The following is a 23905-nucleotide window of genomic DNA, read 5'->3' on the forward strand; positions in this document are numbered from 1 at the left end:
GTAGTAGACTCAGTTTTTGAAGTGGCAAGCATGGTTTTAATGTTCATATATCAAGATGAGTCTTTGTTGTATCTGTATGCTCCTTTACTTCCCCTGACCTGTAGATTTATGCGAATGTGACAGTTGCTCAGCAGGAGAAATCTTCATTATTTTCCTTGGTATCCTATATACACTGTGTGTAGACTAATGTGCAGTTGTCATTAAGCACAGCCTTTTATGTCTGGGCTCCCCCTTCCTCCCTCAGTTTCCCAAGAGAGCCTAGAAGCTCTGTGATATTCTCGTTAAAGGGTCTGTTTTCTTTTATCGCTTAATTTTAGCAACCCATATAAGGTCCTTCTTCCCTGAAAGGAAACTCTCAAGCTCAGAGTTTCTCTGGGGCAGAGGTAGTTTCTCTTCTCTTTTGCCTACCAGACTTTAACCCCTTCTTGCAAGGCTGGGTAGGATACATGTGAAATCCACTGCACAGGAAAGAGGCAACTCTGATTTCAAAAACAAAACAACCCCACCCGACCCCCTGCCACCCACTTAGTACTGGTTTAGAACCTGCCGAGGCCTGTCAACCGTGTCTGTGGCGACAAGTGAATAGAAAGAGCGGACAGGAAACAACAGGAGGTGCAAAACCTGAAGGTATCATACACGTAGCATCACATACAGTTAGAGGCTGATCTGGATGCACTGCAGCCTGTTCTACCTGCACTAGGTGGTGAGAAATTCCCATCTCCTTTATGCTAGGATTTGGAGGAAGAAAGATGGAAGGAGAATGGTGACAACCTCTCCCTCCCCACGAATTCCCACTAGGAAGGTGGTCAAGGCTTATCTCCCCAAACATTCCCTTCAGAAGCACAATTGGCTATAAGGCAAGGAGGGGAGACCAGGAAGGGGGATCAGTATTTATTCCCAGCAAGCAAGACGCATCTATGCACAAAAAGGAATGGATGGGGGCTGTTCTAATCTGACAGTCCGCTGCTGGTTCATGCAGCCTGCTAGTGTGTCACAGCGCTACAAGATCATCAAATGGATTTGTGTTTCCGTGCCTTTGTGAGGCAGGAAAGGGAAACCATTCATACATGAGGGAGGAAAGAGCTCTACTGTTTCTGTGAGAACATCTGTGTCAGGCAGTGTAAAGGTAGCTGGTTTCGGCTGATGGACAGGAGAGAGCAGGTTCAGTGCCATGCTGCTTTGGTGGTGTCGGTGTTGGCAGCACAGCAGGTGACCTAGTCCCAGCACCAGACTATATTTCTGCAAACCTTTGCATGCGGAAGACAAGTATGAAGTAACATGTCCTGTATCCATGGGGATGGATGTGATGGAGTGGGCAACTGAACAGTGTCTTGGAAGTGCTGGCCTGGTCATTCTAACCATGATGCCCAGCCATGCACTGGTTTTAAATGAAAGCTGGGATTCTCTGATAGTTTTTTGATTCTAGAATGGAAACCTACACATTGCTGGACAGTGGTTACCCATAGCTTAATATTTCAATTAATTCTTATCTTGTACTATTAGACTAAATGGAATTATACAGTTGTTTTACTTAGTACATTTTCTGGACAAATGGCTGTCTGCAATGATAATTTATGTGGAGCTGAGCTTATAAAAGTCTTTAATTCCTTAAAACCAACACATCCCAGCGTGATAAAGATGAATAGTTTGTGAGGAGGCTTACAAAATAGTTGGGAAAAGATTAAGCACTTAAATAGTAGACAAAAGCAGATAAAGTGTTAGTCTTGGTTGGGCAAACTCTTTGTTCAGAGGTTTTGTCCCCTCTAGGACAGAGTGGTTTTGTTTCCATCTCAGGTTCCCCTTCCACCCCCGCTCACTTCCTCCAGTCTGTTTAGTCAGAGTTAGGTTGCCCCCATGCCCTCTGAACGGATCATACGATTTATGGGTTTGGGGGTTTGTTTACTTTTTCTCTCCTGAGAAAATACCATTCCACAGGGTACAGAGGAGCCTTAGTCTCTCATGGTTTTTCTCTGAAGCTATGAAAGTTTTGCTTTTTGAGTGGGTGTAGGAAGTTGCAGGCCGGCATATCAGCACTGAGGGACCAGATGTTCTGGTGAAATGAATTGTTTCTCCTCCCTCTCTCTGCTGTTTTCTTTCTGTGACTACAATCTGAACAGCTTTAGAATAACAGTTGCCATAATTCTGCCTTCTAAAAATCTTGGGAAACAGTTATGTTTTTAGATTCTGAGATCTATATGTTATGATTCTTTAAATGCTGCTTATGCTTTGTACTCCAAGCGCACAAAACAATTTCAGAATTTGCATGCCTGCTTTGCTTCCTGTGTAGTGTGAGATCTACTTTAAGTTGTTAATTCCTCTCCTACAGGACCTTTGCATTGTTTTTTTGTTGTTGTTTTTTTCTTTTTCCCTCCCGTAACAAGTTGCTGTGGGGGAGCACCCTTTGGCTGCTTGTTTGAAAGTGCTATTGCCAGCAGGCATCTTGAAAGAATTTGGATAAAGCAGTGGCCTGTAAATAAACAAGTAGCCTGTAAATACTTGGTAAATATTAAGTTTGACTATGTATAAATAAACTTCTCAAAAGATTCCTCTGCTTCTGAAGCTGCTTTTAGCCATCTGAATTAGTTAGCAAGATAGTAACCAAACAGGGAGAAAGTGGAGAGGAGGTTGAATTTTTGAAGAAGTTTTTTCCTTTTGGGGAATTCTTGCCCTGTAGAAATACTGTCAAAATACCAGAGTTTGAAGAACTTAACCCAGCAGGCATGCAATGTGAGTTGATGGTATGTCTACTGTATGAAACTTGGTGCATGAGATGCTGCTGAGAGATACAAGGCTCAGAGGATTTAAAAGTGGCATCCTCTGCACTTGTGTAAGGTCGGATAAGCCTTTAGCAGGACTGTCATCATCCGTTCCTTGACAAGCCTACTGTGACTTGCTTGAGACTAGAAAGCTTGTGTAAATACATCCATAACTGAATGACTTCGCACCTTATCCGAATTAGAGTTGCTCTTCTAAAAATCTTCATTATTTGAAAACCTGTATTTTTCCCATATATATATTTTTTTCCCAAAGCTTAAGGCCCATTTCAGACTGCCATTTAGCTGCAAAATTCTCAGCTGAGCTTGTTTTTAAAATAAAAATCCTTCTCAGAGGAAACCTTAAAATATGTGCAGAAACAACTACCCTGGACTTTGAAACCCTTGCTACAAGGTGGGTATTGTAGCATTTTTCTATGAATGCCAGGTTACACGCCAGTACTTCTACTTTGAATCTCAGTGCAGTTGTTTTACATCCTGATGTTAAAGAGCAAGTGAAAGGGAAGGAAGCATCATCAAGAGATACATATCAGAGCTTCCCAAATGTGCTGGAGCAAGTGCCAAAAATTGTGTAGGCTTCAGTCAATACACCGATTATACAGACTGGTGAAACTGTCATGAGGTAAAACTCTACAGAACTAGTATAGGCACAACAAATTTGTAAGCTTGACAGAGTCTTCCCAGGAGCTCCAGCACTGGGAAGGACTGTGTAGACATTCAGCCTGACTCTGTAAAGCTGCTGCTTAGCTGCTAGTAATCCTGAATTAGGCTGGGACTGACAGTATGAAGTCCTTAAATATCTCTACACCTTTTTCCCCGGTGTCCATTTCACCTGTGTTCTTCTGTTATCTGAGATAGCCAAACAGCCCCCTGAATCTTTATCAGTATGGACAGTGGAAACAGTGCAGATGAGGGAAACGCAGTCTAGATACTTTTTTCACTGTTGTGTCATGGAGGTGAATTGCAAGGCTCCAGGACTGTAAGGTAAAGTTGTCTCTTTACTGTTTGAAAACCATTGCAGTACAGTTGCAAGCCTTTCTAACTCATAGGCCTGAGGAGAAGTAAACAACAAAATTGAAAACAAGGTTGTGATTATTCGTTTTCAATTTTTTATTTTATTAATGGTTCTTTTAAAATTATTTGTTTTTATTACAGAGTTGATCTTTGGAATGCCAGTAACTTGAAGTTTGGAGATGAGTTTCTAGGAGAACTGAGACTCCCTTTGAAATTTCTTCGACAGTCTAGTTCTTATGAAGCATGGTATTTGACATTTTACTTTGAGAGAATAAGTACAAACATATGTGTGCTGTGAAGACTTAGGAGTAATTACTGCTATGTGATAAAGTTTAAATGGATTTAATTTGTATCCTTTTTGTAAGCAAGCCAAAGTAATCTTAGCAAATGTAAGAACAAGAAGTTTTGATAATGTGATTAGAGATTTCAGTCTGCCTCTGTATTGCATGTGGGAGTTCAAATACATTGGCTTTATGATATTATTTACTGCAGTTCATCAGCAGTGCCATAGTTTTAGTATGTGGGTTTTTAATCATATCTACATAAATCTTTGTGATCAAAACTTCCCATGTTGCATTGGTGCAAAATAAACTGCCAAACTTAATTAAAAAGTCTGATTCAGAACTCTGGAGAATTGGATACATATATAAATATTATGTATATCTAGACAATTTATATAAGGTCATGTATAGCCTGAGATAATCTCGTGTTTCAGCACAAACTTTCTATCTTATTTTTTGCATATCAGGTACTTCCTGCAGCCCAGAGATAATGGTAACAAGTCACTGAAACCTGATGACCTCGGTTCCTTAAGGTTAAATGTGGTTTACACTGAGGATCATGTTTTTTCCTCAGACTATTACAGCCCACTTAGAGACCTCCTGCTAAAATCTGCAGATGTGGAGGTAATTTGCTTGCACTGTTTGTTGTTTACCTGAAAATCATCCTCACAGGGGTCTCTCTGAATGTTTGTCACTATCTTGCTGACACCATAGTTGTGTATTTACCAGAGGCTTCAGCTTCTTCCTTTTCAGACCTGAGCGCCTTGTTAAGCTCAGCATATCCCTGGTGCTTGTTTTCAGTCCCTGCAGAGAAGATCTTTATCTGCATGCAGTATGGTGGGTGAAGGCACACCCAGGAACACCAGTGGTTTTTGCAGCAGCATATTCTCCGTGGCTTTCTAATTTTACATGTGAAAATGCAAAGTAAATTTCAGTTAGATCAATCGGTTTTCCTTTACTGGAGAGGAACAGGTTTAATTGCATAATTAAAAAAAAAATAAAACAAGAAAAGAGAAGAAGAAAAAAACCAACACCAAACCCAAACCAAGAACTAATCCTGAAATGTCAGAGGGTTGGACCATGTGTGCCACTGTGTATACTTTTGGCAGTTGTAACAGTGCTGTTATTTTTTCAGTACAAGAACTGGGTTCTGTACTTACTATGGCTTGAAATTGAGAAGGGTTAGAGTTCTTCCTCTTCAGTTGCTTCCCAGGCAACAGTGACTTTCAGTGAAAAGACAGCTATTAAAAATGGGGAGAAAAAGGAGACTGTCCTGTAATAGTTTTTGAATTGCTGCCCTCTTGTGATCAGAACTTAGAGCCAACAAAAACTGGAATGTAAAGCCCACCCATGTTATGTAGAGGCATGTTTGGGGAACTGGCCATTGCAATTGTTGTGCGGGGTTCTGCATTAAGGAGCTAGTGGGAAAAGAAAGAAAGGATGCTCGTTCTGGAAAGATCACTCAAAGTTTTTTCTTTCTTTTCCACTGTTCAGCCTGTTTCAGCATCAGCTGCACACATTTTGGGTGAAGTTTGCAGAGAAAAACAGGAAGCAGCCATACCTCTTGTCAGGCTTTTCTTACACTATGGCAAAATTGTGCCTTTCATAAGTGCCATTGCGAATGCTGAAGTGAAGAGAACTCAGTAAGTACCATAAAACAAATTGCTGTCAAACGTACCTACTCTGCGCTGGTTAGAGTTAGGATCTTCCAATCAGTTTCTAGAACTAGAACTCTGTAATTTCAAATAAAACAGTTGGAGTTGTTCCTGTTCCTCCCAGCTGAGTGGCAGAGTTCTTTTTAAACACATTCACTGCTCTGAAGATCTGGTGAGTTTGATTTTAGGAGGGATTTCCATCATGTTTTGCGAAGTCTACTTGCAAGACTGTTGTAAGGTCAGAGAAAAGGGATTTTCAGTCTTCTCAATCTTAATTATATTTGATGATAACTGTGAAATCCTACATTACCTTCAGCTGTTCATATGAAATCATTTCAGGTTTATAGTATCCTATTAAATCATTTAGTGCTGAGTAAGAAAGTTTATTGAATTTGGTCAAAACAAAGAGCAAGTTTCTTCCTGGTCATGAATATTTAAGGCAAACTGTGTGTCTAATGTTTCCAATCAGAGGGCTGAAGAACAAGGTGGGAGTGGATCTGGCAGTGGATAACAGAAAACAAAATCTTTTTTCTGACTTCTTATAAGTCCCTTGTTTGACTTTCTGGTGTGCTGACAGTTTAGTAGTGTAAGTTCTACTATTCACACCAGGCAGGTCCTAAAGAACATTTTTTGCCACAAGCCTGTGCTGACGTAGTCATGCTCTTGACTGACAGTAAAAGAGACAGTTGGGAGTCAGGGGGAATGACAGATACTGACTCTAAAGGAACAGCTTCTTCAGTACAAAATTAAGCCTTTGTGTGGGCTGGCTTTTTCAGAGTGTCTGAGGGAGAGAGTGTTTTCCTTCCTGTAGGTAGGTGTATTTTTTCTGTGCTGCAGGTTGGCTGAAACAGCTTGGTTACTGCAGTATGAAGAAATTTGCTGCTCCCCAGTCAGTCATGTTCCTGTGATGAAACAGCAAAGAAGGTGTTTGTTTTCAGGGCTTTCTCGCATTTGTAACAGGCAGTGAGCTTACTTTTTTTAGGAAACAAAATTATTAATCCAGAAAAGTAATTCATCCTGTTATTCCCTGTTTGTAAGTGGGTACAACTGTAGTAAGCTATAAACAACAGAAAAGACATTGGTGTGTCTACAGGAACAAGAAAATAACTTCATATCCAAGTTTGATCTGCTGTCAGTAGGCGCAGGTTTTGACCATATGGTTGTAGGTGAGATCGTTAATTATGTACCTCTCTATGTAATGTAAATTGCTATAGAAGGAAATGCAGGTACAAAATGAGTATGAAATTACTTGCATTCTCAAAATGGAAGTAATACCAAAAAGTATGCAATAGGCCAGCTAGCTAATGCTTAAGAAATCACAGTGGTCGTATGTCTAGTACAAGAAGAATTATCTGCAAGTGCCCTTTCAGAAAAACATGAGAGTCTGTGTGGCATCAGCTGTCACACAGTTCTCAGGGCAGAATTGGGATCTGCGCTGTGTTTCATAGTGTTATCACAGAACGGTGCTGTGAGGCACTCAGAAAAGATGGCGCTGCCACTGGAGCTGGTGTTTTCATCCCTCTCCCAGCTTACAAGTACTCACTTTGCAGGAGAAGGTAGTAGGTCACACGTAATGTCCAGTGTTGTGAGACTGAAATCACTGCCTCCTTCCCTTACTCAAATTAAGGCTGTTCAGTAGCACATGAAAGCGGGTGCGTTTTACCTCGTTTATATTGTAAACTCCTTTGATTTGAGCCTGCGTGTTTAGATGGCGCACTGAGCACCCTGCGCTAATGCAAGGAAGAAAATCTGTAATCCCTCTGGATTTCCCGTGACTACTGCTTTTCTGTTTTAACCTAGAAGTGCGCTAAATGCTACATGACTGCATTTAATGGCAGGCTGGTGTCGGAGGGAGTTTTTGTTTGTGCATTCAAACGCAGATTTCCGTCAGCTTTCACCGCTTCTTTTATTTCCGTATATTAGTAGTTTATTACCATGACACTAAATTGCAGAAAATTGTTCACTTCTAGAGATCCAAACACCATTTTCAGAGGAAACTCATTAACTTCCAAGTGCATTGACGAGACAATGAAACTGGCAGGGATGCATTATCTGCAAGTTACACTAAAGCCAATTATAGATGAGGTAAGAGCAGTTTAGACTGTTTATTTGATAAAATGTCACTGTAAAAGGCCTTCAGGGAGCAGATACTGTTTATTCCCTCCCATTTTAAGATGACTTTGTAGGAACGATGCTGAAGAGCCTGTTTCTGTGTTAAAATCCTTTGTGTTAGTTTAGCCACAGCTGAGTCACCCAGTGCAGAAACAATTGGATTGTATTAAAGGAATATAAAGTTTCCATTTGTTTAACTAGATTACTCTGCTTTATAAAATCTAACATTTATTATTTCTGAGAAATTAATAAAGTAATAACTTAGATGAATAAAGAGTATATACAGCAGAAAGCTGCTGGGAAGCTATAACTAATACATTTCATCCAGTGGATATAAAGGAATAAAATTATTCTTAGATAACTTTGTATTTGGTGCATGCATTGTAACAATGGTTAATTATCTATCCAGTCCAGAATGGTGGGTGCGGGTATTTTAGTGCAGTAATTGGGCGATACTTTCAGACCACAGACTTCCTTTAAATGCTTTGACAATTTCTTCAGCTGTTGTTTTAATGGTTCACCCAAAAATGTCAACTTTTTAAAGACTATGGATAACTTTTCAAAGTTGACTATTTTAGCAAAATAAGGCTTTCCTTGAACAGCCTTGCTGAAGAGAGTCTAATGAACAATTCTTCATTTCAGCTAAAGGAAAGGATAGAACAAATCAATGCTACGTTTTGGGAAAAAAAAAAAAGATCACATGTAATGTACCTTCGATGATTTGTCCAAATAAAAAAAATACAATCTATAAAGTTGGCTTTTGCTTTTTACCCCCCAAAACTAGCAGATTATGCATTTACAAAACTTTTTCTACTTGAAGGTAAACTAATATGTCAATCGTTCACTGTATCCTCTTCTAGATCTGCCAGGTCCATAAACCTTGTGAAATTGATCCTGTGAAATTAAAAGATGGTGAAAACCTGGAAAATAACAGGGTATGCATTAGATTTTGAAGATGTATTATCTATTTACACTACTAAGTTTAGCTGAGATCCTCAGATGTTTGATGTTGCAAATAATGTTGTCATTCATTAGAATACACTGAAAGCTTTCTTAACACCAAAAACTGTTATAGTTATTTTACAATGACTTTAACATTCTACAGATATTATATTTATAGCAGAATGTAATCACTTCTCCCCCAACCCTTGAGGACAAGGATGACTTATCCTGTGGCTCTACTGATGACATAGAAAATGGTGGTATGGAAAGGAACGATATGCCATATGGCCATATCACTTGATGTTTGGTTTTGATAGGAATAATATTTTTACTCTTGTACTTGAATATGTGCTTTTAACAAAGAGAGTATCATTGAGCATGAGGTTGTTTTGCAAGTAAATAATGTTGAAAGTGAGAATCTTTAATGATGCCATTATGAATAAAACCAGGAATAATACCGCTTTCCACAAGAGAAAATGATACCAATTTTGTCATAATCATTGCATTTTTCAGGAAAATCTGAGGCAATATGTTGATCGCATTTTTACTGTAATTACAAAATCTGGTGTAAGCTGCCCTACAGTGATGTGCGATATTTTCTTTTCACTGAGAGAATCGGCTGCCAAACGTTTTCAGGGTAAGTTTCTACGTTGTATTATTTTACATCACTGATAGCTTTTAAATGTAGTTATAGTCTAGTGGTCTGCATGATCCATGGTGGATTTAGTAATTGAACAGCAACTTATCCAAAATATCACATGGAATGTGTATTAATGCTGTTTTTTCCTTGATTATTCATTCCACAAAGAACATGGCTTTTAATGATTGTATGAGTTTTCCTTAAACATCTTTCAAAGGAAACCAGCATTTTAAAAGAGCATTAGGATGGTATTTGTTTATGGTTTCAATACTTGCAAAGTATGCTCACTTTTCAAATGTTCAGGTTTTTGTAATGGCTCATTCTGCAGACTCCATGCAGCTGAATTGTTTTCTGCTCATACGTCAATCTCTAATAAAGGCCAATCTATAAAATGATTTGAGTCTTTGCAAGCTCATTGCCCTAGGAGGCTCGTGTACTGCAAAGGTTTTCTGGCTGTCAAGAGGGAATTTTTTCCGTTCCCTTCCTAGTTGTTTTTGTCTCTGAGAGAACAGGCCAGCAATATAAAACTGGAATAGAGCAAAACAACCAACCTATGTGTCTCCATGAAGGGAGGCAGATTACAATAAGGAAGTTTTAGAGAAAGTAATAAAAGTTCAGTTTTTGAACAGTCACTTCACAAGAGAGAGGCTCAAGCAGAAAGCCATTAATTGTGCTGTCATGCTCTGTATTTTATGTAAATATAGAGAAATTTTATTTTACATAATTACTAACTGAAGAGATATATTACTTGTGCTCAGGGCTATAATAAGATAACTGAGAGTTGGCCTCTGGGCTGAAAATTTCATAAACTATCCAAGTTATTAATCATATTTTAGTTGTGTAGATGGAATACCAGATGTTTTTATGAAGTTCCCTGTGCAATCGAAAAGTGAATGTTGTTTTCCTTGTAGCCTGTGTCGTGAACTCACTCCTTTTTAAAAGACTGTCATAGACATTTCCTTGGTTTATGCTGGCTGATCTCTGGCTCCAAACCCTTCATCATCAGTTAATCCTGTAACTTGAAAATATATACATTTCCTGCACGTTTGAGCTTCTTTCTGAAGTTGCTTTCTGAAGGCATTCTGATAATTTCAGAAGGTTTTTAAGGAAGGATTATTGAAATGCTGAGTAGAGGGTCTTTTTTTAATAGGTGACCTAGATGTGAGGTATACAGCTGTCAGCAGCTTTATTTTCCTGAGATTCTTTGCTCCAGCCATTCTTTCTCCAAACCTCTTTCAGCTTACACCGCACCATCCGGTAAGTACTGTATCAATTTTTTCTAGCTATGTATATGGTTCTGTCACCATAGTCTGTCTATCGAGATTCTTTCCTCAGTTCTTTTAACAGCCTTTAGGAGAAGTACCTTTGTTAGATCAAAGATCTGCTGTGTCTGTCTGTATTATGAAGCATGTGTTGAATGTCTGTATGTGACGAAGTTGGGAGGTATGGGAGGAACAGTGAAATTTAAGGACAAAGTAGATGGTCTAAGCTGCTGTGGAGAAAATGGTCGCTGCTTCATTTTTGCCACATTACATTAATACTGTATTAATTGTCAGTGATGTTGGAAATGTTTTGGATGTAAGCAACTTATCCAAGACTGAGTAGTTGTTCGTATTGGGAGTGAGGAGGACCTGGACAGTCTTCAAGATAGGAGTCTCTGGTTTTATTTTGCAAGTGATTGCCTTTGCTTCTCTGAAGAGCAATAGGGTAGCTATGAAACATGATATCAAAAGCCTTTAAAAAAGCAACTTTTTTTTCTGTAGTGCTTTATCAGATCTTTTCTAATTTTATACTACTTTTCTGCAAGTGAAATAAGAAAGAAGAAATGTAATTTATCTTCCTGTATTCCATATTTTAAATATCTAGTCCATACAACATTGTTTTCTTTCCTAGGATCCTCAGACTTCTCGAACTTTGACACTTATCTCTAAAACCATTCAAACGCTAGGCAGCCTATCAAAATCTAAATCTGTAAGTATGCCCTTTTCATTTAAAGGCTTAATTTAGGAAAGTGATTTTACTTTTTTTTTAATAATCTTTTATCACTCATTGTAATTAAGCCTTTAAAATGCTTGAGTTGCACTAGGCTTATGCAAAACTGGTTATGTTTGCTTTGATTATAAGCCTCTCATGCTCACGGTAAAACTAAATCTGTCTTAATCTGAACTAGATTTCAGTAAAGCAAAATTGTGTGACCAACCTAGAAGTCTGTTCCAGGGCTTTTCATTCCTTCCTTCTGGAAGACAGAGTGATCAGAAAACCCATGAAGTTCTCTACTTGCCTCCGGTACATGACAGCAGTTGTACTGGGCTTTACAGATCATTCGGCACTTTAAAGCTCAACTGAGAAAAATCACCCAATTTTCAGGCCAGTTCAGTTTTCTGCCAGTCAGTGGTGAGATTAGATCTAAATGCCCATGCTGTGGCTGTTTGATTGAAATAAAACTTGTGTACCTAAGGCAGCACACTGCTACATCTGGTGATAATTTGAGGTCACTGGTTAGGATTTGCCAAGGCAACTGTAGATGAGTCTGTACCTCAATTTCAAATCCTTCAAGACAACAAAATTCCTTCTCTCATGTTTTTTGTCAGCATCTTTTAGGACCCAGATTAAAAGCCCGACCAGAAGTTTGAAGCTTTTGAAGAATGCATTATTAACTGTAGTAACTGAACATTTGAAATGCATTCTGCTACCTTTTTGAAATACAGATTTGGTACTACTGAATGTGTGGTGCACAACATAAAAATACCACTTGTTTATTTTACCTCTGGCCAGAAAAAAACCCTTTTATCTGAGGTGGCTCGCCTCTTAGTCTGCTGCTATTAACAATATTTTCTGTATAAACTGTATTACGATACGCATATTTTTGGCTTTGTATTTCAGGCCAATTTCAAGGAATCCTACATGGCTACTTTTTATGACTATTTTAATGAGCAGAAATATGCAGATGCAGTAAAAAACGTAAGTAATGCATGTGAATATTCTGAAAATCTTGCTATGTTGTTCAGAATACTATAGTACTTGCTATTTGTAAACCAAGAAGAGTGCGCTGGAAAAAAAAGAATCTTGATAACTGTAATGTTCGAGAAATTCACATCAAATTATGTGCATGTCAATAGCAGAATCTCTTTGAATCTTCTGCTTAATAATTAGGTTGGATTAACAAGCTGCTGCATAGAGCGTGAGATGTGCATGCTTCATAGAATGCTGCAGATCTGTGATGAAAATGGCCTAGTCCAAAAGGAAGTGAAAGAAACATATAACAAAGAAGCAGCACAAAAAGTGTTGGTCATCTGCAGTTTTTCTGCTTAAGAGCATTTGTACTATTTTTAGTTTACAACCCAGGAAACCTCCCAAATTCCTCAAGCTTGTGCCATTACCTTCTGTTTAACTACTTTTACAATATTTTCTTGGAGCTCTGTGTTTTACAAATGTTAAAGATTTTAAATTAGGTAGTGTGGTACTTTCATTTTTATCTCTTTTTTTTTTTGTTCACCTTTTAGTTTCTAGATTTAATTTCATCTTCAGGAAGGAGAGATCATAAGAGCATAGAGCAACCTATACTGCTTAAAGAAGGGTAAGCACGCGTGTGCCAGAAATCCTCTACTTGTGTGCTTGCTACCATTCTAAGGCAGCTATCTTTTTTTTCCGCCACCCCTATTCCATCCATGTGTTCAGAGAAGAATGTGGAAAGATTCTTGTGTTGCTATTTCTACTCTTTGTGGCTGCTATAGCTGATTTTAACATCTTTTCATTTGGTTTAAACACATTGATTTAAGTGTATTTTGAAATAAGTGAAGGAAAGAGAAGCCTGTAGAACTTAATTAAGCACAGCTAAGGCAAAATAAATCTGAATTTTGTTAAAATCAAGTTGATTTTTTTTTCCTGAACTCCACTGAACAAAAGCTGTAAAATCTCACTGTGAAGGCAGATAGGGTATCTTAGTGAGGGCAAAGCCTGCAAATGGAATTTGCTTTTGCTGCCCTGTAAAATCCATATGCTAATCCTTATCATGGCCATTTTGAGGAAAATTTGTGATGCATTTGGAACAGTTTCTGGTTTTAGCACCTTTCCTTTTTTTGGAAGCATGTTCCATATGCTGAATTAGTTTTATATGCTAATAGCTGACATTTTTTGTGTTACAAACCTGAGTTGTTAAGATCATCTAAGTGCACTGTGGAAACAGCTTAAGCTGGGAGGAAGAAAGTAAAAAATCCAAATTCTTCCTGTCAGAGCTCAGTAAGCTGAAGTGCTGCTTGAAAGCAAGCTTTCATGCTAGCTCTAAGTCATGCAAAAATTAGATTTTCGGGTGAAAACATGACTACCCCTTCCAGTTAACCTCTGCAGTTCACTTCGCTTCTCTGATGAGCATCTGTCCCTAGAAGCAAGTTTGTCTATTTTAATACTGTACATTTACCATTCTTTTGGTTTTGAAAATAAATGTATAGTTTGTAACATTTTCCCTCTAACTCTAAAACATTATGTTTTCTGCCTCTGTCTTTCTTTTGCTCCTATCTGATTTTTTTCTGTCTCTTCTTGCTCGGCCTGTGGCTGCTGTTGTAAGGACTCTTAAACTAACAGTAAAGAAAGTTGATGGTAATAGTTCGTGCAGGTAAGATGGTAGGGGCAGTTGGTGCTTTGCTGTAGCTGCCGGCTGACAGCATGTCCATCCTTCGCAGCAATAGATTTGTCTGACTTAACTTCGGGGAAGCAGTACTCTGTTTAACAATCCTGAAATGCCCGTGTAAACCCAGCAGAGAACATTTCATTATCTACTTCTTGATGTTGACCAACTCTTTTTTTTTTTTTCTTTTTTTTCCCCTTCCGTAAAACAAAAACCTGCTGTAAGTAGAGAGTAAAGCACTTTTATCTGTAGGTAGAGGCTCCAAGAAGCACTGAGATTTGCTTAATATTGAGTGTATAGATCCCAGTGAAGTCACTGGAAGTGATTAAGAAGTGGCCATACATTTTCTAGGCACTTCTTAAGCAGCATTCACGTAAATTGTTCTCAAGGTAAAGGAATGGCCTTCAGCAGTCTGTTTTTCCTGACATTTTGTATTATTGCCATATTGTATCATGAAGAGTGGGTGGGAAATTTCCCAGCCTTTGATTTGATTTTTCTCCGTATTCATTGGCTTGTTAAGGGGGTTTCTGTTTGCCTTTGCAATGTTTTTGTTTGCTTTTGGTTTTTTAATCTATCTTTGCTTCTATTGAGAGTATCTAGATGGAAAGCTATAGCAAATGTACTTCTGAATGAACATACAGTACCAAAGATTAGTCGCTGGCACTTGGGTTTGCTGGCATGGATCATGCCATTGCTGCTTGACAGCTGTAAGCCTGGTTCTTTCCAAAAGCAAGAGAATTAAGAGGAGAACTAGTCCTGCCATTCTTGTAGGTGAAAGGGGCCTGCCAATGCTTCCAAGCAAGGCTAAGGTAGATCCAAACTCAGGTCTACCATAAACATGAGAAGAAACAGTATCTCTAGCCACCCAGCACTGAAATAGGTTTCATCTTGGTCTCTTTTTACCTTTGTGCTTCTGACTGTTGCTCTGACTGCAAATGTTAGAAACAAATAAATCCTTTAAATTGACCTGATAACTTCTGCAGCTTTAAATGCTTGTCACCTATCTGTGGGAAATAAAAGCACATTCCTCCCTTGGCTATGCCAGCTATGAAGAATTTAATTAGAAATGTGCTCTTAGTTCTGCAGTATGGAGTTTGCATTTTTCAAAGAGGGCAGGTCTGTAAGATTTTGCAGTTTTATGTCACCTTTTAAGTGTTGGCATGAGAAGGAAGAGCAACTATCTCGAAGAGCATATTGTCCAACCCAAGGACATCTGCTCTTCCCTTGAAATTTGCCTTAACCTTGATATATGAAGACTACCACCAGTGGGCCTGGGGATGACCTGAATCATATGGTTTTATTAAATATTTCTCAGGTAATCCAGGAATAAGGATCGAAACGGTAACTGTCTGACCATTTTAAGAATGAGGGAGGTGTGTGTCTACAGCTGCTTGCCATGTGCAGTCCTGGTCAGCTTTTGCCCACACAACTTGGAACGGGCAGCAGGCATCAGCCCAGCTGGTTACAAAACAGTTAAAAGTCTGAAGGAGCTTTTCTGTTTGAGCTTTAAACAGACCTGTGGCTCCGTCGGATGCAGTGTAGTTGTTTCTGACTGAAGATACCAGAAGCAAGAAACAGTATTAGCTGTTCTAAGCATTTTAGCTGTGCTGTTGAAAATCTTCAACCAGACCATTAGCTGTTCTCTCTGTGTGCTCTTTGTGCTGTATGGTGCCTTCCTACTTGATAAAAACTGCTCTGTACTAAGTAGTTTTTACTGGGTCCTTTATACAATTCTGTATTTGGCACAATAGTTAATGTAATGTGTAGAGTAGCTGTTATCAACTCTCTACTGCATATGTGCACACATTTTTTTTTTCCCACCAGTATGAAATCACTAGGCTTTCCAAAGTCACCTTGAAGCTTTTGGATTGATTTAGTGGTTAGGAAGGTAGTGGATGCATCACACTTTCTTGTAAGCTAATTCAAGTCTGAAATTAATAAAAACTGACAACTCACTAAATGAACGCCCTCCTCTGCCAAAAAAAGGTGGTGTTGGGGGATTGTAGCTTTCAGCTGTCAGATTGCTTTGTATGTTATTGAAAACGGATTTCCAACTGCAGCATCAGTGTGCAATCTCAAATGGAGCTGTGGAACATCCTGATTTTTGTTTCTAGAGCTTGAGAGTGACTAAAGCATGCAAAGGTACAGCCCCTGTGCTCTGGAGGCCTTACACCTACCTTTTAATTATTAAACATACTCTAAGCCTTTTGAGCTTTCTCACAGCTTAAAAAAAGAGAAAATTAAAAAGCTCGTAGAGTTAACAGATCAAGCTCAGCAGAGCAGTACTAACCATGTTCTGCCCTTTTTCTGCTGTAGTAGGAAACCATTTGGCTGGATTTGTAACTAAGGAAAGGGCACAAGCTGCAGTTCAACTGACTGACTAGAGCCCCTATGTAGACTACAAGTCAAGTGACATGTCTTGCCCCTTATCTAGATCTAGAAAAAGGACAGACTTAACTAACAAATGCACTAAACCTATCCAAATGTGACTTTCCTTGTCAAGACAAGGCCTCAATAATAAGAAAGCACTGTGTCCCCTCCTAAAGCTTTGCAAGTGCCATCATGTATGTGTGTATATATATGTATATATGTATACATCTATATACATAAATACATATTTTATATGTATGCATGTATATGTAAAATCCGATGTATTGTAACAACTGCTGTCCTGTTTACCAGGTTCATGATCAAGAGAGCACAAGGAAGAAAACGATTTGGTATGAAAAACTTCAAGAAGAGATGGTTTCGCCTGACAAACCATGAGTTTACCTATCAGAAAAGCAAAGGTAACAAAAATTGGTCCAGTCTTTTTTTGATACATTAAAGCATAAGGATTGTGTAAAAACAGAAGAGTGAGATCTAGATTTGTAACTGCAGAAGACATGGTGCAGGCAAGTCTGTCAGCCCTTATGTTCTTGCCCTTCTTTAGTATGTCTGTACTGACTATTAAAGAAGTTTCTTGAGTACCACAGTACCCTGTAAATTAGCAGAATATTTGGTAATATTTGTCTATTATCAGTTACCAACATCATCTGGAGGTTTCACAGTTATGTAGTAGATTGTCCAAGGAAATAAATCTTGGGATATAAATACCTTACACTGGGATTTGGGTTTGTATTGAACATTTTTAGGCGCATCTTAGCTTGTTCTCATAAACTCTGTAGTGCTGGCACAACTGCCTGCAGTAGCCAGGGATTTGGCTGCAAGCTTTGAACTTGCAAAAATGTGTCTGCTTAATATTGCCTAACATCAAAGATTTTGCTTTTCGCAAATTGTTCCAGTCTGTTTAGCGGTACACAACAAATGCCACTTCCTTCCGTCATACAAATAGAGCGGGAGTAAGAAAGATAAGGAAACATGTTCAGATCACGCCAGTCATCATTTCACACTCAACTTTGAGATCTTACGTCACCACCATCAACTAGTTCAGTTGAGCTGTCAGGAATGATTTCTTTCATTGTCACCTTCTCAGGAAATAGTCTGAGTCCTGCTGCAGTAGTCAGTGTCTAAGGGATTTACTAGCATAAGGTAGTGCAGCTGAAAACAGAAATCAACTTAAGATAATACTTAAGAACCATGCTAGGAAATCCCTGCTGAGTGAAAGATATTTTTTTTCTTGTGCAGTCAAAATGATCTTCAAAGGAACTGAATCAGCCCTTAGAATAAGGGGAGAGGGTGAAGCTGAGTTGTGAATAGGTTGCTCAGTATCTGTGTGTGTGTATTCTGCAGGTGATCACCCCCTGTGCAGCATTCCAATTGAAAACATTCTGGCAGTGGAAAGACTGGAGGAGGAATCCTTTAAAATGAAAAATGTAAGTAAGCCATCTTCATTAATTTACTTGTTAGGCTGGTCTGGATCCACCAGTCCAATCGCCTTTTTCCCTTTTGTAGCCCGGATTGGGTTTCTATTGAAAGATGTACAACCACAGCTGCTTGTTCTGTATATAGTAGCAGGAGTTTCCAAAAGTACAGCCCATTCAGATTCTTAACAGCCCAGTCAGCAGTCCTTGGGTTTCGTGATCTGCAGCACACTCAGTACTGACCGCTGCTGATCAGCTGTCTGGGCTCCGTGCTGTCGGACACAGGTAAGAGAATCGAGTCCCTGCCCTTTCTGCCAGACCTCTCTGTCTGGGAGGAACTGTCTGCTGATAATTGTGAAGGATCACATCTTCTTTCAGGGTTCCTTTATCAGTTAATGAAAGTGCATCTATATATTTGGGCTAGGTCATGTGCCGAAACAACATCTGTGCTCTTGCCAGTGTGGTTTAGCATTTTAATTGCCACCTTAGGGAATAAAGTACAGCTGTATTTCTCACGCATGGAACGCTACTGCCAACTTCTGTACACGAGACATGCCATCCGTTGTGTAAGAACAGTTCTTAGTAGACACGATCAGTTTAGGTGATATTGGGAGCCTTTTTCATGCTCTTTTCCCTGTAAAGCTGTGTATAGTCCTTAAAAAGTTTTATTTAAAAATAAACAAAAATACCAGCTCAGTGTTTTCCAGTTCTAAACATGCATCTACTGCAGTCTTCTTTATACACATAAATGGTTGTGACTTCTAGCTTTTCTGTCTTTAAGTCTCTCCTGCCATCTACACTGCTTGTGGACACCGTGCAGGGCAGTGCTCAAACCTGCCCTAAACATTAGGTTCTTCCGACAGCAGTTTGTTAAAGTGAAATACAGTGCTCGACTCCTCAGTATTTTCCCTCTTTCAGGTATTATTTTGGTAGCATATCTCTCTCTGTTAGAAGATGGAATAAGTTTCAGTTCACTTGCTTCTATAGCACATCTTCATTGTACTGTAGCTGGCTCTGCTGCTTATCACTCATATTAATTACATAGGTGAAAGCAACCAAACTGCAAAATAATTCTCAAGCTATCAGAAGGCAGCTGTAACATGCGGTGAACTGTTGCCAACTGTACGCTGCAAAATAACTCGATTGAACTAAAAGTAGCCACACAGTTGAGAGAAAACTTACTGCGTGTGGAGAGGAGCTGAGCTGTAATTCTGATCAACTCTTAAGTGAGAGCAGTCTTTAACTTATGCTGAGTCTACTGGGCTAGAATGCATCCAAAATATCCCTGTATTGTAAAGATTTATTATAGGAAAAATATCCCTTCATTGTTAACATCAGAAGCTGTGGGCTATTTTGGTTGCTTAAATTCAGTATTACCTAGGAAATGAAGGTGACTACACCCGTTCTGGAAAGTAAGGTTCAGAATCCTTCCATAAGCAGTAGAAAAAACCATTATCACCTTCTCATGCTAATATATTCCCATTTATCTTGCCATATATAAATAGAATACTGCAGCAAGAAGAGAATTCTCAAAACACCACAGCAGATGCATTTGTGATGGATATTCCATCCTGGGTGCTATGTGTCATTAAAGATCCACATTTTCTATAAATATTCTTTCTGTATCTGTGCTTGGAATTGCACCTAGTGTGTCTTCCTCACTCCTGATAAATCTGCCAGTGTGGCGGTAAGGCCAGTAGCCTTTGTCTTTGTTAAACAAAGTTTGGGAAGTCTGGGGGTGGCTTTAAGTGCTGTTCAGATCTTCTCTGTTGTCTGAGAAGCAACTGTTGGGTTTGGTAGCATAAAGGTCCTGCAACCACTTGAAATTCTTGGCTTAGCTGTGGTCTTCTCAGGAACAGTTGCCATATGTTAGTTCACTTAGGTTGGTATCCCCTTACACAAAGCCGTACTCCTTAAATCTGTTCCTTTGTTGTAATGCAGAAGGCTCCATTTACCCCAGCAGCACATTAAAATTCTTTTCCCTGTCGTTCTGTGTAAACAGAGGGTTGAGCTGCACACCCCTGTCTTCCCCATTCCTTCCTTCACTGCTCCCCGAACTCAAATTGCCAGTTATGTCCTGAAAAGCTTTATTAAAAAGACTCTCTTTGGTGTGTATTTTGGCAGTGATGGACTGGTCGCACTAGCAGCACCTGCACTGCTCTTGTGTATTACACCTTTCTAATTACTGTCTGACATCTATAATGATACTAAATCCACAGAAAAGATTGTTGGACCTTTCCCTTTCCTGTTAGAAGAGAGACTGTAATTAAAAAAACCTGTTTGTTCACAAATTAGCAAGTATATTTGCAAGCTACTTCAAAGTTATGTGCACCTGAAAGTGTCACAAGGGAAGAAGACATCGTGCCTGGTGCCAGTCTGCAACATTCTCCTGACCAGCTAGGTGCAAAATTCAGGCCAGTGTTTCAGGTCTTTGTAATAGACAAAAATGAATTTCGGTTTTGGTGGGGTATTTTTTTTTTTTCCTGTGCCTCCTTATTTTTCGTTTTAAAGTAGCACAGAGAAACCAGCTATATGGAAAATAATATTCCACATGATGTAGGCAGTGTAATGTCTAATGATTTGAAGAGTCAAATGAAGAAGTAGATGGGCAAAGATAATTTAGGAATACCTGAGAGAGGAAAACCCATTAAAATTAAGTATTTGCAGAAGCCAGAAGAAATGAAGATGGTTGACATTTGCCTTTCCGAAATTTGCAGTTAAGATCACTAACTTGAGCTTAGTTATCTTCAGTGCATGATCAGTATAATCAAGCAGTAAGGCTGCGCGTCAGAAACTTGCTTCGTCGAGAGGAGAAAATAAATGTGATCGTGCCATTTTAGGTTGCAAGCTGTTCCGAGCAGGCAGGAGAGCTCTAGTTTAGATATTCAGTGGCCAAGCCATAACGTAGAATTAATGTGTAATTATTTGAACCGCCTTATGGCGATTAAAGGCAAGCTGTATTGCTGCAATTCCCTAGTAGCAACTATAGCTGGGTGCAGAAGCGTGGAGTTATTAAAAGGAAAGAACCATGCCAAAATAGGTGGTAAAAGACTAGAGATACAGCAGTACTAAAGCGAGGCTGTCGCTAAGGCCTGATCCAAATTCTCGTTTTTCTCTTTTCTGCCCCCTGCTGACTAACATTGCTTTTCAGCCCTGCATTGGGTTCCTCTGTCAGCCTTCCAAAACTTGGAGCTGCAGCATTACTAAAATTGCATCCTTGAGCCTGACAACAAATCTTCTTGAGGCCCAACCAGCAAGTTGATACTAGCTGTTTGTAAATCATCTCCTACAGGAACAGTATCTTACTCCTTGTACCAGGTGAAAGGTCGTGTTGTTTTAAGGGCACATTTGCTGCTTAGTTTTTTAACGGTATGTATTTATTGGTGCATTCTTTTAGTATGCTGTGTTTTTTCCTTAAAAAAAAATCATCAGTCTGAGCTTAGGCTTGGGTTCACCAACTCATTCTGGTGGTTTATTCTGTGGTTTATTTCTTTATTTGCAGATGTTCCAGGTGATCCAGCCTGAAAGAAGAGTCCTGTATATCCAAGCAAATAATTGTGTGGAGGCCAAGGACTGGATTGATATCCTCACCAAAGTTAGCCAATGCAACAAGAAGCGCCTCACAGTCTACCATCCCTCTGCCTATCTTAATGGCCACTGGCTTTGCTGTAAAGCTACTGCAGATAATACTCCTGGCTGCACACCCTGCACAGGGTAAGGATTAATAACGTGCCCTTGTTCTTGGTATTGCCAGGGGTTTGTCCGTCTCCCCAGCGTGACTTGCAGGTGTGCAGGCATTGTGGTGTTTTCAAAGGCCATCTTTATTGTTTTTCTGATACTTTCAGTATCTGCAGATCTTGGTCAAAATGTTGAAATATTTAGGGTTCAAGACACTGATAGGAGTTGACTGTGGGATAAGATACGTTGGTCCTGGCTATCTGTCATTAGTAAAAATGTCAGAAATCCCTTCAGTGTCCTTTTTGTAAATTCCTGAAACAGACAACCATCAACTTCTAGATTTAATTCTAACAATCTTTTTCTAAGGGGACCACTCATGCTCTGTGTTAAGTGAAGAGGTACTGTCTGGTTCATAGGAAACTATTATCATCTCAAATGAGGAAAGCAACAAGTCTGTAGTGGTAGTTAGTCTCAGGATATAAGAGCTAGACGGTTGGAAGTTCAGTGCTTTGGCTCCTCCATCTGGTTGTAGCAGACTAATTCACCAAAATGTCTGGATACCAATACAGACAGTCCTCTCTTTCAAGTCAGAGTGAAAACATGCTGGATAAATCTAGGCATAAAGAAGTTTGAACTTGTCTGCCTTTTCTTTTGGGAAAAATTGAAGTTTTGAGCTCTGTTACACGCAATCTGTTGGCTTTCATGAGTACTCACTGTTACTTTCATCCTTGTTAAGTGCATTTTGTGCCATAATACACTGTTTAGCATGTAACTTCTGCCTCTCTTCCTGATGCCTTACAGAGGCCTGCCAGCAAATATACAACTGGATATAGATGGAGATAGAGAAACTGAGCGCATCTACTCTCTTTTCAACTTGTATATGCCAAAATTGGAGAAAATGCAAGGTGAGGATGAAAGATCATTGCATCTCTAATACACTTATCAAAGCACCAATACCTGGGAAAAATGGGATGTTCTAGTTAGACCAGCCTTGCGAATCACATTCTAGAACACAGTGGCCATTATTAAACTGGTTTCCCCTTCTGCTTTCTTGAGGCAGTTGTGTGAATTGGTTTTGGTGCAGTTTCATAGTCTGTATAAAGTTCTTTGCATAATAAACAGTTGTTCGAAATACGGTCTTAAGCAGAGCATCCTAAAATAGCATAGGCACAGAGCATTGCTTGAATGCTCTGAATTGACAAATCAGAGCGTACACTGAACCAGAAGTTTGCTGGTCCTGCAAAGAAGCACCAGCAAAGCTGAGGTTTCAGTGGAACATGGTTTTGTGTTACCAGGAGTCATGTGTGCATTCCCTGATTCAAATCCCAAGAACAGGCTGGATACAAATGGTTTCCTCAGGAGGGCTCAATTATCAGCAAAAGGTGACCTGTGGATGTCTGTGACATGTTGAACAGTGAAGTTTGGGCTAGGAAACGGTCAGGAGCTGAGCGGAATAGAGATGTGACATGAAGGATAAAATAAAGAAAAGGCAGCAGAGGAAGTTAGCACTAGTAGGCACGCCAAGAAAAGTATCCGGTGTACACGGTGCCAGACTTGAAATCCCAATTTAGCCCAGGGAGTGGCAGGGAAGCCTCCACTGTGACACTGGTCTTTAAATAGGACGTTATTTTATAATATGAGATAAGCCAGTGGTGTCAAACACACAGATTGGAAAGCACTTTAATCCACTCCTGGCCGCCGTGCAGTTGCAAACTTAAGATGCCCGCCACTTCCGAGCTGTCTGAACCGATGCCCGGCGTTCCCCTGTTACCACTCCTCACTGCCAGAGCCAGCGTCGAGTTTCAGTGTTGGGGAAAAGGACGCAGGTCTGGTGCAGACAGTGCAGCAAGGGGAAGGTAGCAAAAAAGCTGAGACTCTGTTAAAGTTAGAAAACTGGGCAAAAATAGAGAAAAAGTGAAATATTCTCTCACCCCTTCTAATACACTGGTTTGCAATGCAGGAGTAGATCACATGACGAATGTGTTGCAAATGTTCATGTGTAACCAGTGTCCTGATCTCTTAGCCAGGAAGGCTTCCTGGTAAGATAAGACTTGCCCCTTCATAGGATATGTCCTTAAGCAGGCAGCCAGGCGCCAGTCATGGCATATTCTGTTCGTGCTTATTGTATGAACCTTTTAGGGGTAATGTGGTAAAACATCTTACGTGACTACTTCAACCTGTAATTGTTTTGAAGTCAGTCTGTTTTGCAGTGCTGTACTTGCTGTTTAGCTGCTGTTTAGGGATGGAACTTATCCTTCTGGCAAGTAACAAGGGCAAGAGTAGAGTCCTGCACCTGGGGAGGAATAACCCCAGGCACCAGTACAGGTTAGGGGCGGACCTTCTGGAAAGCAGCACTGCAGAGAAGCACTTGGGAGTTCTGGT

General features: G+C 39.6%; 1 protein-coding gene across 2 annotated transcripts in view; it reads left to right on the forward strand.

Moving 5' to 3' along the window:
• Nucleotides 1-23905, forward strand: part of RASA3 (RAS p21 protein activator 3) — a 134131-nt gene that overhangs the window by 106565 nt on the left and 3661 nt on the right. The window contains exons 9-23 of one of the 2 annotated variants that reach the window (XM_065651437.1): nt 3930-4034; nt 4537-4693; nt 5564-5712; nt 7695-7809; nt 8697-8771; nt 9292-9415; nt 10569-10675; nt 11312-11389; nt 12302-12379; nt 12922-12995; nt 13983-14030; nt 16725-16831; nt 17775-17857; nt 21348-21559; nt 22325-22428. In XM_065651437.1, coding sequence (XP_065507509.1) covers nt 3930-4034; nt 4537-4693; nt 5564-5712; nt 7695-7809; nt 8697-8771; nt 9292-9415; nt 10569-10675; nt 11312-11389; nt 12302-12379; nt 12922-12995; nt 13983-14030; nt 16725-16831; nt 17775-17857; nt 21348-21559; nt 22325-22428 — 1616 coding nt within the window. The remainder of the gene's footprint in view (nt 1-3929; nt 4035-4536; nt 4694-5563; nt 5713-7694; nt 7810-8696; nt 8772-9291; nt 9416-10568; nt 10676-11311; nt 11390-12301; nt 12380-12921; nt 12996-13982; nt 14031-16724; nt 16832-17774; nt 17858-21347; nt 21560-22324; nt 22429-23905) is intronic. The other variant, XM_065651442.1, reaches the window with a different exon arrangement.

This window comes from Caloenas nicobarica, chromosome 1 (genome assembly GCF_036013445.1).
Source record: "Caloenas nicobarica isolate bCalNic1 chromosome 1, bCalNic1.hap1, whole genome shotgun sequence".
NCBI lineage: Eukaryota > Metazoa > Chordata > Aves > Columbiformes > Columbidae > Caloenas > Caloenas nicobarica.